The sequence below is a fragment of the Triticum urartu genome, chromosome 2, assembly GCF_003073215.2.
Source record: "Triticum urartu cultivar G1812 chromosome 2, Tu2.1, whole genome shotgun sequence".
Taxonomy (NCBI): domain Eukaryota; kingdom Viridiplantae; phylum Streptophyta; class Magnoliopsida; order Poales; family Poaceae; genus Triticum; species Triticum urartu.
Window position 1 is genome coordinate 42,867,656 of NC_053023.1, and position 16,297 is coordinate 42,883,952.

Sequence of the window (16,297 nt, forward strand, 5' to 3'; positions counted from 1 at the left end):
ACAAAGGTGGCTAGCGGGTGACTGTCTCTCCAACTTTAGTTGAACTGAGTGTGGCTACGCCCGGTCCTTGCGAAGGTTAAAACGGAGTCTATTTGACAAACTATCGTTGTGATTTTGATGCGTAGGTAAGATTGGTTCTTGCTTAAGCCCGTAGCAGCCACGTAAAATATGCAACAACAAAGTAGAGGACGTCTAACTTGTTTTTGCAGGGCATGTTGTGATGTGATATGGTCAAAACGTGATGAGATATAAGTTGTTGTATGAGATGATCATGTTTTGTTATCGGCAACTGGCAAAAGCCTTATGGTTGTCTTTATATTGCATAAGATGCAAGCGCCAAATAATTGCTTTACTTTATCGCTATGCGATAGCAATAGTTGCAATAGCAATAGTTGGCGAGACGACCGTGTGACGACACATTGATATAGATCAAGATGATGGAGATCATGGTGTCATGCCGGTGACGATAGAGATCATGACAGTACTTTGGAGATGGAGACCAAAGGCGCAAGATGATGATGGCCATATCATGTCACATATTTTGATTGCATATGATGTTTATCTTTTATACATCTTATTTTGCTTAGTTTGACGGCAGCATTTTAAGATGATCTCTCACTAAATTATCAAGAAGTGTTCTCCCTGAGTATGCACCGTTGCGAAAGTTCTTCGTGCTGAGACACCACGTGATGATCGGGTGTGATAGGCTCTACGTTCAAATACAACGGGTGCAAAACAGTTGCACACGCGGAATACTCAGGTTATACTTGACGAGCCAAGCATATACAGATATGGCCTCGGAACACGGAGACCGAAAGGTCAAGCGTGAATCATATAGTAGATATGATCAACATAACGATGTTCACCATTGAAAACTACTCCATCTCATGTGATGATCGGTTATGGTTTAGTTGATTTGGATCACGTGATCACTTAGAGGATTAGAGGGATGTCTATCTAAGTGGGAGTTCTTAAGTAATCTGATTAATTGAACTTAAATTTATCATGAACTTAGTCCTGGTAGTATTAGCATATCTATGTTGTAGATCAATAGCTCGCGTTTAGCTCCTCTGTTTTATTTTTGATATGTTCCTAGAGAAAACTAAGTTGAAAGATGTTAGTAGCGATGATGCGGATTGGATCCGTGATCTGAGCATTATCCTCATTGCTGCACAGAAGAATTATGTCCTTGATGCACCGCTAGGTGACAGACCTATTGCAGGAGAAGATGCAGACGTTATGAACGTTTGGTTAGGTCAATATGATGACTACTTGATAGTTTAGTGCACCATGCTTAATGGCTTAGAATCGGGACTTCAAAGACGTTTTGAACGTCATGGACCATATGAGATGTTCCAGGAGTTGAAGTTAATATTTCAAGCAAATACCCGAGTTGAGAGATATGAAGTCTCCAACAAGTTCTATAGCTAAAAGATGGAGGAGAATCTCTCAACTAGTGAGCATGTGCTCAGATTGTCTGGGTACTACAATCGCTTGAATCAAGTGGGAGTTAATCTTCCAGATAAGATAGTGATTGACAGAATTCTCTAGTCACCATCACCAAGTTAGTAGAACTTCGTGATGAACTATAATATGCAAGGGATAACAGAAACAACTCCCAAGCTCTTCGTGATGTTGAAATCAACGAAGGTAGAAATCAAGAAAAACATCAAGTGTTGATGGTTGACAAGATCACTAGTTTCAAGAAAAGGGCAGAGGGAAGAAGGGGAACTTCAAGAAGAACAGCAAGCAAGTTGCTGCTCAAGTGAAGAAGCCCAAGTCTGGTCCTAAGCCTGAGACTAAGTGCTTCTACTTCAAAGGGACTGGTCACTGGAAGCGGAACTACCCCAAGTGATTGGCGGATAAGAAGGATGGCAAAATGAACATAAGTATATTTGATATACATGTTATTGATGTGTACTTTACTAGTGTTTATAGCAAACCCTCAGTATTTGATACTAGTTCAGTTGCTAAGATTAGTAACTCGAAACGGGAGTTGCAGAATAAACAAAGACTAGTTAAGGGTGAAGTGACGATGTGTGTTGGAAGTGGTTCCAAGATTGATATGATCATCATCGCACACTCCCTATACTTTCGGGATTAGTGTTGAACCTGAATAAGTGTTATTTGGTGTTTGCGTTAAGCATGAATATGATTTGATCATGTTTATTGTAATACGGTTATTCATTTTAAGTAAGAGAATAAATTGTTATTCTGTTTACATGAATAAAACCTTATATGGTTACACACCCAATGAAAATAGTTCGTTGGATCTCGATCGTAGTGATACACATAATCATAATATTGAAACCAAAAGATGCAAAGTTAATAATGATAGTGCAACTTATTTGTGGCACTGCCGTTTAGGTCATATTGGTGTAAAGCGCATGAAGAAACTCCATGCTGATGGGTTTTTGGAATCACTTGATTATGAATCACTTGATGCTTGCGAACCATGCCTCATGAGCAAGATGACTAAAACGTCGTTCTCCGGAACAATGGAAGCAAGCAACAGATTTGTTGGAAATCATACATACTGATGTATGTGGTCCGATGAATATTAAGGCTTGCGCAGGTATCATTATTTTCTGACCTTCACAGATGATTTGAGCAGATATGGGTATATCTACTTAATGAAACACAAGTCTGAAATATTTGAAAAGTTCAAAGAATTTCAGAGTGAAGTGGAGAATCATCGTAACAAGAAAATAAAAGTTTCTACGATATGATTGTAGAGGTAAAATATTTGAGTTACGAGTTTGGCGTTCAGTTAAAACAATGTGAAATAGTTTTACTACTCACGCCACCTGGAACACCACAGCATAATGGTGTGTCCGAACATTATAACCGTACTTTATTAGATATGGTGCGATCTATGATGTCTCTTTTCGATCTACCACTATCGTTTTGGGGTTATGCATTAAAGACAGCTGCATTCACGTTTAAAAGGGCACCATCTAAGTCCTTTGAGACGACACAATCTGAACTGTGGTTTGGCAAGAAACCAAAGTTGTCGTTTCTTAAAGTTTGGGATTGTGATGCTTATATGAAAAGGTTTCATCCTGATAAGCTCAAACCCAAATCGGAGAAATATGTCTTCATAGGATACCCAAAGGAGACTGTTGGGTACACCTTCTATCACAAATCCGAAGGCAAGACTTTTGTTGCTAAATTCAGAGTTTTTCTAGAGAAGGAGTTTCTCTCGAAAGAAGTGAGTGGGAGGAAAGTAGAACTTGATGAGGTAACTGTACCTGCTCCCTTATTGGAAAGTAGTTCATCACAGAAATCTGTTCCTGTGACTACTACACCAATTAGTGAGGAAGCTAATGATGATGATCATGTAACTTCAGATCAAGTTACTACCAAATATCGTAGGTAAACCAGAGTGAGATCCGCACCAGAGTGGTACAGTAATCCTGTTCTGGAAGTCATGTTACTAGACCATGACGAACTTACGAACTATGAGGAAGCGATGATGAGCCCAGATTCCGCGAAATGGTTTGAGGCCATAAAATCTGAGATATGATCCATGTATGAGAACAAAGTATGGACTTTGATGGATTTGCCCGATGATCGGCAAGCCATAAAAATAAATGGATCTTCAAGAGGAAGACGGATGCTGATAGTAGTGTTATTATCTACAAAGCTAGAATTTTCGCAAAAAGTTTTTCGACAAGTTCAAGGTGTTGACTACGATGAGAGATTCTCACTCGTATCTATGCTTAAGTCTGTCCGAATCATGTTAGCAATTGCCGCATTTTATGAAATCTGGCAAATGGATAAACAAAACTGAATTCCTTAATGGATTTATTGAAGAAGAGTTGTATATGATGCAACTAGAAGGTTTTGTCAATTCGAAAGGTACTAACAAAATGTTCAAGCTCCAGCGATCCATCTGTGAACTGGTGCAAGCATCTCGGAGTTGGAATATACGCTTTGATGAGTTGATCAAAGCATATAGTTTTATACAGACTTGCGGTGAAGCCTGTATTTACAAGAAAGTGAGTGGGAGCACTACAGCATTTCTGATAAGTATATGTGAATGACATATTGTTGATCGGAAATAATGTAGAATTATTCTAAAGCATAAAGGAGTGTTTGAAAGGAGTTTTTCAAAGAAAGACTTTCGGTGAAGCTGCTTACATATTGAGCTTCAAGATCTATAGAGATAGATCAAGACGCTTGATAAGTTTTTTCAATGAGTACATACCTTGACAAGATTTTAAAGTAGTTCAAAATGGAGCAGTCAAAGAAAGAGTTCTTGCCTGTATTACAAGGTGTGAAGTTGAGTAAGACTCAAAGCCCGACCACGGCAGAAGATAGAAAGAGAATGAAAGTCATTCCCTATGCCTTCATAGGTTCTATAAAGTATGCCATGCTGTATACCAGATCTATTGTATGCCTACCACTGAGTTTGGCAAGGGAGTACGATAGTGATCTAGGAGTAGATCACTGGACAGCGGTCAAAATTATCCTTAGTGGAATAAGGATATGTTTCTCGATTATGGAAGTGAAAAAAAAGGTTCGTCGTAAAGGGTTACGCCGATGCAAGTTTTGACACTAATCTAGATGACTCTAAGTCTTCGTCTAGATACATATTGAAAGTGGGAGCAATTAGCTAGAGTAGCTCCATGCAGAGCATTGTTGACATAGAAATTTGCAAAATACATGCGGATCTGAATGTGGCAGACCCGTTGACTAAGATTCTCTCACAAGCAAAACATGATCACACCTTAGTACTCCTTGGGTGTTAATCACATAGCGATGTGAACTAGATTACTGAATCTAGTAAACCCTTTGGGTGTTGGTCACATGGCGATGTGAACTATGGGTGTTAATCTTATGATGATGTGAACTATCGAAGTTAATCACATGGTGATGTGATCTAGATTATTGACTCTAGTGCAAGTGGGAGACTGAAGGAAATATGCCCTAGAGGCAATAATAAAGTTATTATTTATTTCCTTATTTCATGATAAATGTTTATTATTCATGCTAGAATTGTATTAACCGAAACAATACATGTTGTGAATACATAGACAAACAGAGTGTCACTAGTATGCCTCTACTTGACTAGGCTCGTTAATCAAAGATGGTTATGTTTCCTAACCATAGAAAAAGAGTTGTTATTTGATTAACGGGATCACATCATTAGGTGAATGATCTGATTGACATGACCCATTCCATTAGCTTAGCACCCGATCGTTTAGTATGTTGCTATTGCTTTCTTCATGACTTATACATGTTCCTATGACTATGAGATTATGCAACTCCCGTTTGCCGGAGGAACACTTTGTGTGCTACCAAACGTCACAATGTAAATGGGTGATTATAAAGGAGCTCTACAGGTGTCTCCAAAGGTAAATGTTGGGTTGGCGTATTTCGAGATTAGGATTTGTCACTCCGATTGTCGGAGAGGTATCTCTGGGCCCTCTCGGTAATGCACATCACATAAGCCTTGCAAGCATTGCAACTAATGAGTTAGTTGCGAGATGATGTATTACGGAACGAGTAAAGAGACTTGCCGTTAACGAGATTGAACTAGGTATTGGATACCGACGATCGAATCTCGGGCAAGTAACATACCGATGACAAAGGGAACAACGTATGTTGTTATGCGGTCTGACCGATAAAGATCTTCGTAGAATATGTAGGAGCCAATATGGGCATCCAGGTCCCGCTATTGGTTATTGACCGGAGACGTGTCTCGGTCATGTCTACATTGTTCTCGAACCGTAGGGTCCGCACGCTTAAGGTTTCGATGACAGTTATATTATGAGTTTATGAGTTTTGATGTACCGAAGGAGTTCGGAGTCCCAGATGAGATCGGGGACATGACGAGGAGTCTCGAAATGGTCGAGACATAAAGATTGATATATTGGAAGCCTATGTTTGGATCGGGGACATGACGAGGAGTCCCCAAGGCCTAGTCCGAATTGGACTAGGGGGAAGGGCTGCGCCCCTCCTTCCTTCTCTCCTCTTTTCCCTTGCCTTGACTCCTACTCCTAATACATGGAAGGACTCCTAGTTGGACTAGGAAAGGGGGAATCCTACTCCCGGTGGGAGTAGGACTCCCCTAGGGCGCGCCATAGAGAGGGCCGGCCCTCCCCTCCTCCACTCCTTTATATATGGGGGCAGGGGGCACCCCATAGACACACAAGTTGATCATTGAGATCGTTCCTTAGCCGTGTGCGGTGCCCCCTTCCACCATATTCCACCTCGATCATATCGTTGTAGTGCTTAGGCGAAGCCCTGCGTCGGTAGAACATCAAGATCGTCACCACGCCGTCGTGCTGACGGAACTCTTCCCCGACACTTTGCTGGATCGGAGCCCGGGGATCGTCATCGAGCTGTACGTGTGCTAAGAACTCGGAGGTGCCGGAGTAACGGTGCTTGGATCGGTCGGATCGGGAAGAATACGTACGACTACTTCCTCTACGTTGTGTCAACACTTCTGTTGCGATCTACAAGGGTACGTAGATCATACTCTCCCCTCGTTGCTATGCATCACCATGATCTTGCGTGTGCGTAGGAATTTTTTTGAAATTACTACGTTCCCCAACAGCAAGTACTCTCGCACCTCGAGATTCCTATGCTCGACAAAGGCCTTATATGCCTACATAATTTAGGTTGTTTCTAAGTGAGCAATGTTGAAAATGAACTGAGAATGCTAGAGAGAAAAAGATAAAGGGGAAGTACTTACAGCATGCTGGCTGGCTAAGGGAGTCTGTGAACCCCCCGTACTCTCTAACTAGCTCAGGTTGGTAGACCGAAGCCGTGTGTACGAGATCGAAGGAGTTATCAAGCCATCGAAACACGGATACCGGCCATGTGACTTCCCCTGGATGGCCACCACCGCCGTGTCGTCGATCTGAGACTGGGCAACCTCAGGAACAGGAACGTCCGGATGCAACTTCTGATAGTGCTGAGTGTAAGACTCTAGGTGCTCCTCGGTCTTGCCGTAGTACTGGCTCTCGCCCTCCTTGGGATGACTCCGCTCGCGGGCCAGCTTCCACGACTCAATGTCTGAGAGCGGCCTCTTCAACTTGTCCTCCTGCAACGTCAAACAGAAGTTAGCTATACATAAGAACATGATGGTAAAGAAGAACAAAAATGCATCATGCATATAGATATACCTTCATGGCCTTGAAGCCCCAGTGGTTCCTGTTTCCTTGGCCGTGTGTCCCGTCTTTTCCACGGTTAGCCCGGGCCTTGATGCTCTTGGCAGCAAACTCTGCATCGTCGCCGAGCCACCTATCCACCAAACTCGCCCATCCGTCATGCCTTCCATAGCACCAACGAGGAACAACCTATGCAAATTTTGGAAGCATGACATGTGAGCACGAAACATATAGTTGACTGCTTGAAACAATGATAAGTTAGTAATAGTTACCATCATGAACTGCTCCCTGTTCAAGGTAAGTCGTTGCCTCCGCGCTTGAGTTTTGGTCATCTTTTGTTGCAGGTAGATGTGGTAGTACTGCGAGACGGCAACTGTGACGCCCCCGATTCAATCGTACACTAATCATACACGCAAATGTGTACGATTAAGATCAGGGGCTCACGGGAAGATATCACAACACAACTCTACAAATAAAATAAGTCATACAATCATCATATTACAAGCCAGGGGCCTCGAGGGCTCGAATACAAGAGCTCGATCATAGACGAGTCAGTGGAAGCAAACAATATCTGAGTACAGACATAAGTTAAACAAGTTTGCCTTAAGAAGGCTAGCACAAACTGGGATACAGATCGAAAGAGGTGCAGGCCTCCTGCCTGGGATCCTCCTAAACTACTCCTGATCATCGTCAGCGGGCAGCACGTAGTAGTAGGCACCTCCGGTGTAGTAGGAGTCGTCGTCGAAGGTGGCGTCTGGGTCCTGGGCTCCAACATCTGGTTGCGACAACCAGGTAGAAGAGATAGGGGAAAAGGGGGAGAAAGCAACCGTGAGTACTCATCCAAAGTACTCGCAAGCAAGGAGCTATACTACATATGTATGCATTGGTATCAACTGGAATAAGGCTATTATATGTGGACTGAACTGCAGAAAGCTGAGATAAGGGGGGATAGCTAGTCATTTCGAAGACTACGCTTCTGGCAGCCTCCATCTTGCAGCATGTAGAAGAGAGTAGACTGAAGTCCTCCAAGTATCATCACATAGCATAATCCTAACCGATGATCCTCCCCTCGTCGCCCTGTGAGAGAGCGATCACCGGTTGTATCTGGCACTTGGAAGGGTGTGTTTTATTAAGTATCCAGTTCTAGTTGTCATAAGGTCAAGGTACAACTCCAAGTCGTCCTGTTACCGAAGATCACGGCTATTCGAATAGATTAACTTCCCTGCAGGGGTGCACCACATATCCCAACACGCTCGATCCCATTTGGCCGGACACACTTTCCTGGGTCATGCCCGGGCTCGGAAGATCAACACGTCGCAGCCCTACCTAGGCACAACAGAGAGGTCAGCACACCGGTCTAAATCCTATGGCGCAGGGGTCTGGGCCCATCGCCCATTGCACACCTGCATGTTGCGTACGCGGCCGGAAGCAGAACTAGCCCCCTTAATACAAGAGCAGGCTTACGGTGCAATCCGGCGCGCGCCACTCAGTCGCTGATGTCACGAAGGCTTCGGCTGATACCACGACGTCGAGTGCCCATAACTGTCCCCGCGTAGATGGTTAGTGCGTATAGGCCAATAGCCAGACTCAGATCAAATACCAAGATCTCGATAAACGTGTTAAGTGTCCGCGAACACCGACCAGGGCCAGACCCACCTCTCTCCTAGGTGGTCTCAACCTGCCCTGTCGCTCCGCCACAAAGTAACAGTCGGGGGCCGTCGGGAACCCAGGCCCACCTCTACCGGGATGGAGCCACCTGCCCCTTCAGCCCCCAACTCCGAACAGTACCACAGGTAATGTAACTGTGTAAAGTATATAGTATATGCCCGTGATCACCTCCCAAAGTGATCACGGCCCAGTAGTATAGCATGGCAGACGGACAAGAGTGTAGGGCCACTGATGGAACACTAGCATCCTATACTAAGCAGTAGGATAGTAGGTAATGGTAACAACAGTAGTAGCAAGGACAGGCTATGCATCAGGATAGGAATAACGGAAAGCAGTAACATGCTACACTACTCTAATGCAAGCAGTATAGAGAAGAGTAGGCGATATCTGGTGATCAAAGGGGGGGCTTGCCTGGTTGCTCTGGCAAGGAGGGATCGTCAACACCATAGTCGTACTGGGGGTCTCCGGCAGTCTCGGGGTCTACCGGAAAGAAGTAACGGAGGGGGAACACAATAAATAACAGAGCAATCAATGTAACAAAAAGCAAGATGCGGCATTACGTTGTGCTAGGGGTGGCCTGACGCGGTACGAGGTGATACCGGTGAAGGGGGGAAACATCCGGGTAAATATCCCCGGTGTTTCGCGTTTTCGGACAGATGAACCGGAGGGGGAAAGTTGCGTGTTCGCTATGCTAGGGATGCGTGGCGGACGAACGGGTTGCGTATCCGGGTTCGTCTCGTCGTTCTGAGCAACTTTCATGTACAAAGTTTTTCCATCCGAGCTACGAATTATTTTATATTAATTTTTAAAGTTTTAAATCATTTTCTAGGATTAACATATTATTTTAATTCAAAATTGCATTTATGACGTCAGCATGTCATCAGCAGTCAACTCTGACCATTGACTGGTCAAGCTGACACGTGGGTCCCATTGTCATTGACTGAGTTTATCTAAAACAGATTAATTAGTTTAAACAGTGATTAGGTTAATTTAACAGACCTAATTAAGTTAACTAATTAATTAATTAATTAATTAATTTAATTATATTTATTTTTTTCTCTTTTTTTAACAGGGGCGTGGGTGGGGGGCCCACTAGGCAGTGGCCCATAGGGCCAAACGGGCGCGGGCGAACGGACGCTGCTCGATCGGGCGCACGCCCGAGGGGCGCTGGGTACGCACGGCGCACGCCGGCCAGGGCCAGAGGAGGCGGCAGAGGGATTGCCGCGGCGAGGTGCTGTCGGCCAGGGCTGCGCGTGGTGGGCGAGGCCGGCGAGGCCAGCGCGTGTGCGCATGGCCAGGAGGGCATCAGCGGGGCACGCCGCTACGGCGTGCGACGCGACGACCAGCAAAGGCGGGGGCGGTTCGAGGCGGAGGCGGGCACGCAAGCGCAACAAGCGGCCGGAGTGGGCGGGCACGGGGAGGCGGCGCACGGCAAGGACGGCGCAGAGGGCGCGTTCTCACCGCAGGCGCACGCGTGGGCGGTCTAACATGCGGTGACCGCGAGCGAGGGGCGAGGCAGAGAAGGGGAGAGGCCCGGGGCCTCACCAGCGTTGATGGGGAGAGGGGGCGACGAGGCGTGAAGAGGCCGGTCGTGGAGGAGGACGAAGACGGGCGGTCCGGCGACGCAACATCAGGGAGGCGGGGTGACTTCGGGGCGAGGTGGCGGCGAGGTCCAGCGGCTTCAGAGGTGGGGCGGCGTCGGGCTCGTTGCCCCTTCCCGATCCAGATCGGGTAGGGGAAGAGGATCGAGAGGGGAGGCGAGCCGGAGACGGGCGGCAGGGAGGAGGCCCTGTGACGAGCGTCGGCGGCGGCATCAGGCGCGCGAGGTTCTTGGGCGGCGGCGGCGCAGTCGGGGATGGCTCCTGCGTCGGGATCGGGCGCGACCCCGATCTAGATCGGGACGAGGGGGAGAGAGACGTGGGGGGAGAGTGGAGATCGTGCGGGGAGCAGTGGGGGTGGATCAGGCTAGGGTTTCCGTCTGTGGGGGGGGGGGATTATGGAGGGGTTAGGTGGGCCGGCCCGGTTGGATGGCCAGCTGGGCTGAGGCCCAGCGTGGGGGGGGGTCTTTCTTCCTTTTCTTTCTTTGTTGTTTTGTTTTTGTTAGACCTTTTCTTTTTATTTATTTTCTTTTCTGTCTTATTTCTAGTTTCTTTTAATCTTTAGTTTTTACAAAAATCACCACTAGTATCTAAAGTAGTATTTATAAACAAACTGCTGTCACATCAATTCTTAACCCATAATAAAATATTTTTAATATTTTATAAAATCCAATAGGTATTTGTTTAATTGCTTTCACTACTGTTTTAATTAGTTTAGAGCCCTTAAACATTTTATCAAGGTTTGGTTTCTCCATCGTATTTACACATGATTTATCTGACCCACCTTGAACATTTTGGTTTCATTGTTTGAAAACTTTTATTATTTGCCTTTAGTTGAATTTTGAATTTGAAACGGTTTTGAACTAACCTGGGATTAACTAAACTGACAGAGGTGACGTGTCACCATTAACGTGAGATTACTGTAGCATGATTATCCGGGCGTCACAGCAACCCAGCGCACCTCGTACTGCAACTGACGAGCTTTCTTCTTCGCAGCCGCAAGCAAGACCACGTCGGCTCTGGCCTTGTGCTCGTCAAGAACTCTATAGAGTTGCTGCAATCATGCATAAACCAGAAGCAAACAAGGCATGAGTTGAGTGATTCAATGATAAACTATGAATGAAACTGAAGACAAGTGATTCAGAAGAGAACTTACCCAACATTTGGTGATCACGGCCTTAGCGGCCGTCCCGTACTCCGCGTTGCTGCAAGCCTCGTAGTGGGCCCAGCTCGTGGCCAAAACCCGCAGCTGCGGGTCCCTGTCTGGCCGCGGGGAGAATAGGCCAGGCTAAAACTCCTTCAACAGGACAGTGATAAGGCCGTTCGGTTTACGTCCCTTTCCGCGAAGGATCCAGTTTCTGCAAAAGAATCAAATGATTGCCATGTGTACAATAAGAAAATGTTGTCATGTGTTGAAAATATGATTGAGAGGCACTTACTTTGTCCCCACAGGTTCAATGAGCCACTTGTGCTCCTCGATAGACGGTGGTGTAGGTAGTCCGGCATTACCACGCAGCCACCCCTGCGGAGCACCCGGTGGCAAGTCACCCCACAACTCGGGATCAACATCCCCTCCACCCTCCTCGCCCTCCTCCTCGGCCTCCTCCTCCTCGGCCTCCTCCTCCTCACCCTCCTCCTCGCCATCAGGAACATACTCCTCCTCCTCAGACTCAGAAGGTGCCTCTGTATAGGAGGGCATCGAAGAAGACCCTCCTATTTCGGACACAGCCCGGAGTTTTTTGCCCTGGCTGCCTCTCCCCCCACCTCCTCCTCCTCTAGGGGCTCTCCCCCACCGCCTCCTCCTCTAGGGTCTCCTCCCCCGACCCCTCCACCTCCCTGTGAGGTGTCATCCTCGCGTAGTCGGGAGGGAACCTTGTGGGCTCATCCACTCCGAGTAAGTCCTTTGAATTTACTGAGGAAACTGGCGCCGCTGGACTTGCCCATGATTAGCAAACCTGCATTGAGAAGAGAATAAACAATTAGTAAGGATATCAATTAAACAAGCATACAGGAAAAACATTAATACCAGAAGAGCACATTAAGCATACTATTGTAATGATCATTACAAGAACTTACATTTTCTAGAACCCATATGAATCATCACTATTGTAATCTATTTGTGGACCGGTCTCATCATCACTATCACACATATATTATTCGTTGTCTGATGGAGGTGGAGGCTCTTCCTCATCGTCAGCATCTTCATTTAACATTTCAAGCATAATTATGTCTCTTTGATTCACAACTGCCTCACCATCAATCCGTGCATTGTCGTCATTTCGGTCCAGGTCAACATAACCCAAGTCATCATCCTCGTTGTTTCAGACCACGTCATCATGTTCCTCTTGATAGAACACTCCCTCGTATGTCATGGGGTTTATGTTGTAGTAATCATCATCGTTCGGGTCCGGTAGCTTACCATGCGGCGACACCTTGAACACAACTTCCCAACCCTTTAGGTACTCTTTCTGGCATGGGTAAGGCAGATAATATACTTGTGTGGCCTAGGTAGCGGCGATAAAGAGATCAGCTCCGGCATAGATGGTTGATGGTTTAACTTCAACTAAACCAACAGAAGGCGTATATCTCAGACCCTTTTTGGGGTCGAACCTGTTGGGTTTCGTAGTAATTTCAAAAACTTTCCTATGCACACGCAAGATCATGGTGATGCATAGCAACGAGGGGAGAGTATGATCTACGTACCCTTTGTAGATCGCAATGGAAGCGTTGACACAACGTAGAGGAAGTAGTCGTACGTCTTCTTCCCGATCCGACCGATCCAAGCACCGTTACTACGGCACCTCCGAGTTCTTAGCACACGTACAGCTCGATGACGATCCCCGAGCTCCGATCTAGCAAAGCTTCGGGGAGGAGTTCCGTCAGCACGACGGCGTGGTGACGATCTTGATGTATTACCGACGCAGGGCTTCGCCTAAGCACTACAACGATATGATCGAGGTGGAATATGGTGGCAGGGGGCACCGCACACGGCTAAGGAATGATCTCAATGATCAACTTGTGTGTCTAGAGGTGCCCCCTTCCTCCGTATATAAAGGAGCCAAGGGGGAGAGGTGCGCCGGCCAGGAGGAGGGCGCAGGAGGAGTCCTACTCCTACCGGGAGTAGGACTCCCCCCCCAATCCTATTCCAACTAGGATTCCCAAGGGGGAAAGAGGGAGAGGGGTGGCCGGCCACCTCTCCTAGTCCTAATAGGACTAGGGGAGGGGGGGGAGGCGCGCAGCCCTTATGGGCAGCCCTTTCACCTTTCCACTAAGGCCCAATAAGGCCCATATGATTCCCGGGGGGTTCCGGTAACCTCCCGGTACTCCGGTAAAATCCTGATTTCACCCGGAACACTTCCGATGTCCAAACATAGGCTTCCAATATATCAATCTTTATGTCTCAACCATTTCGAGACTCCTCGTCATGTCCGTGATCACATCCGGGACTCCGAACAACCTTCGATACATCAAAATGCATAAAATCATAATAACTGTCATCGTAACATTAAGCGTGCGGACCCTACGGTTCGAGAACAATGTAGACATGACCGAGACACGTCTCCGGTCAATAACCAATAGCGGGACCTGGATGCCCATATTGGCTCCTACATATTCTACGAAGATCTTTATCGGTCAGACCGCATAACAACATACGTTGTTCCCTTTGTCATCGGTATGTTACTTGCCCGAGATTCGATCGTCGGTATCCAATACCTAGTTCAATCTCGTTAACGGCAAGTCTCTTTACTCGTTCCGTAATACATCATCTCGCAACTAACTCATTAGTTGCAATGCTTGCAAGGCTTATGTGATGTGCATTACCGAGAGGGCCCAGAGATACTTCTCCGACAATCGGAGTGACAAATCCTAATCTCGAAATACGCAACCCAACATCTACCTTTGGAGACACCTGTAATGCTCCTTTATAATCACCCAGTTACGTTGTGACGTTTGGTAGCACCCAAAGTGTTCCTCCGGCAAACGGGAGTTGCATAATCTCATAGTCATAGGAACATGTATAAGTCATGAAGGAAGCAATAGCAACATACTAAACGATCGGGTGCTAAGCTAATGGAATGGGTCATGTCAATCAGATCATTCAACTAATGATGTGACCTCGTTAATCAAATAACAACTCTTTGTCTATGGTTAGGAAACATAACCATCTTTGATTAACGAGCTAGTCAAGTAGAGGCATGCTAGTGACACTCTGTTTGTCTATGTATTCACACATGTATTATATTTCCGGTTAATACAATTCTAGCATGAATAATAAACATTTATCATGAAATAAGGAAATAAATAATAACTTTATTATTGCCTCTAGGGCATATTTCCTTCACTTGCAACGAGTGAAGGCAAATGATGATTACAACCGTCAGATGATGGCGGTTAGTTTTGCCCTCTTAAAACCAAGCTAAATTTTTGCACTTTCATTCCTTTTGACCTTCTAGTTTGCTTGTTTAACTAACATCCAGGCTATGTTGGCGTCTTGGAGTAACCGCACGGATCCACCACAAATGGGACCCCCACCACCACCTGCGGGAGAACCCCCACACGTGCCCACGTTCGATGAATGGGTGGCACTAGGCAGTGATGGTCCGGTTAGTACATTTGCCTAACTACTGGCAAACTAGTTCTCGTTCATTCAACACTATCATATCATATTTATCGTTAGAATCTTTTCTGAAACATGTAGGGGACCGGTGGCTCGACTACTGCTCCATCGACCCCAGTCACTCCGATCTGGCAGAGTGATGGTGGTCGCGGTGGCGGTTTTGGCAGAGGTGGTCTTGGTGGTGGTGGTTTTGGTGGAGGTGGTCTTGGTGGTGGTTTTGGCGGAGGTGGTCTTGCTTGATGTCGATGATGATTCCGTGCATGTGGCCGTCGTGCCATGCCTTTCATGTTGCTACTTTTATGATGTTCCATGTCTTGCACTACTTTTATGTTCATGAACTTCCACCGGTGATGATATTTAGATGATGATGATGAACTTGACTATGTTTAGATGATGATGATGAACTTGAGTATGTTTAGATGATGAGCTGTCATATTTCTGCATAATTCCATATTATTCTGCTTTGAAATGCTGTCAAATGAATTGAAAAAGAAAAAACAGGGAAAATAACAAAAAAAATAAAAAAAAACTATGCCTACGGCAAAGCCGTCGGCATATATAAGCCGGGGAGTTACCAGGGCTTGCCATGTGGCAGATCTATGCCTACGGCAATGCCATCGGCATAGATTTTCATCTATGCCGACGGCTTTGCCATAGGCATAGCCCTGCCGCCAGGAGAAACCAGGGAAAGACACGTGGCAGGACTATGCCTACGGCTTTGCTGTAGGCATAGCACTGCCACCAGGAGCACCACGGGACGCCACGTGGCAGAGGTACGCCGACGGCTAGGCCATCGGCATAGATTTCTACCTATGCCGACGGCCAAGCCGTCAGCGTACCTCTGCCACATGGCGTCCCATGACTCGTCAGCGCTTTTGACGGCGCCGTCCGTTGCCGTCAAACGGAAAAACACTGCCAATGGCTAAACTATGCCGACGGCTAACCCCGGCCGTCGGCATAGGTCCCTATGCTGACGGCTATACTATGCCGACGGTCTGACAAGACTACGCTGACGATATCTACGTCGACGGGTCTATGTCGACGGCAACCGTAGGCATAGATCTATGCCGACGGCAAAGGACCTATGCCGACGGCCCCTGGCCGTAGGCATAGACCGTGAGTCCGGTAGTGATTCTGGTGTACGTACTATTAGACAAGGGTTTTAGGGTTTGTGGCACACCTCCAAACATGGGGTGACCTTTCCATTATATAGTGATGTACAACATAATTACAAGTGGGGCCCAGTATATACAGAGTCTAACACCCTCCCTCAATCTTAACCGTGCTCAGAA

At 46.4% G+C, this 16,297-nt stretch overlaps 1 protein-coding gene across 1 annotated transcript; it reads right to left on the bottom strand.

Annotated features, from left to right (window-relative positions):
* Window positions 1-6,751: 6,751 nt before the first annotated feature.
* LOC125534915 lies at window positions 6,752-7,400 on the bottom strand. The gene is made up of 2 exons (XM_048697958.1): window positions 7,137-7,400; window positions 6,752-7,054 (listed from the first exon to the last, which is right to left on the bottom strand). The coding sequence occupies exons 1-2, from the start codon at window positions 7,140-7,142 to the stop codon at window positions 6,752-6,754; spliced, it is 309 nt and encodes a 102-aa protein (XP_048553915.1). The 5' UTR covers window positions 7,143-7,400.
* Window positions 7,401-16,297: the final 8,897 nt, after the last annotated feature.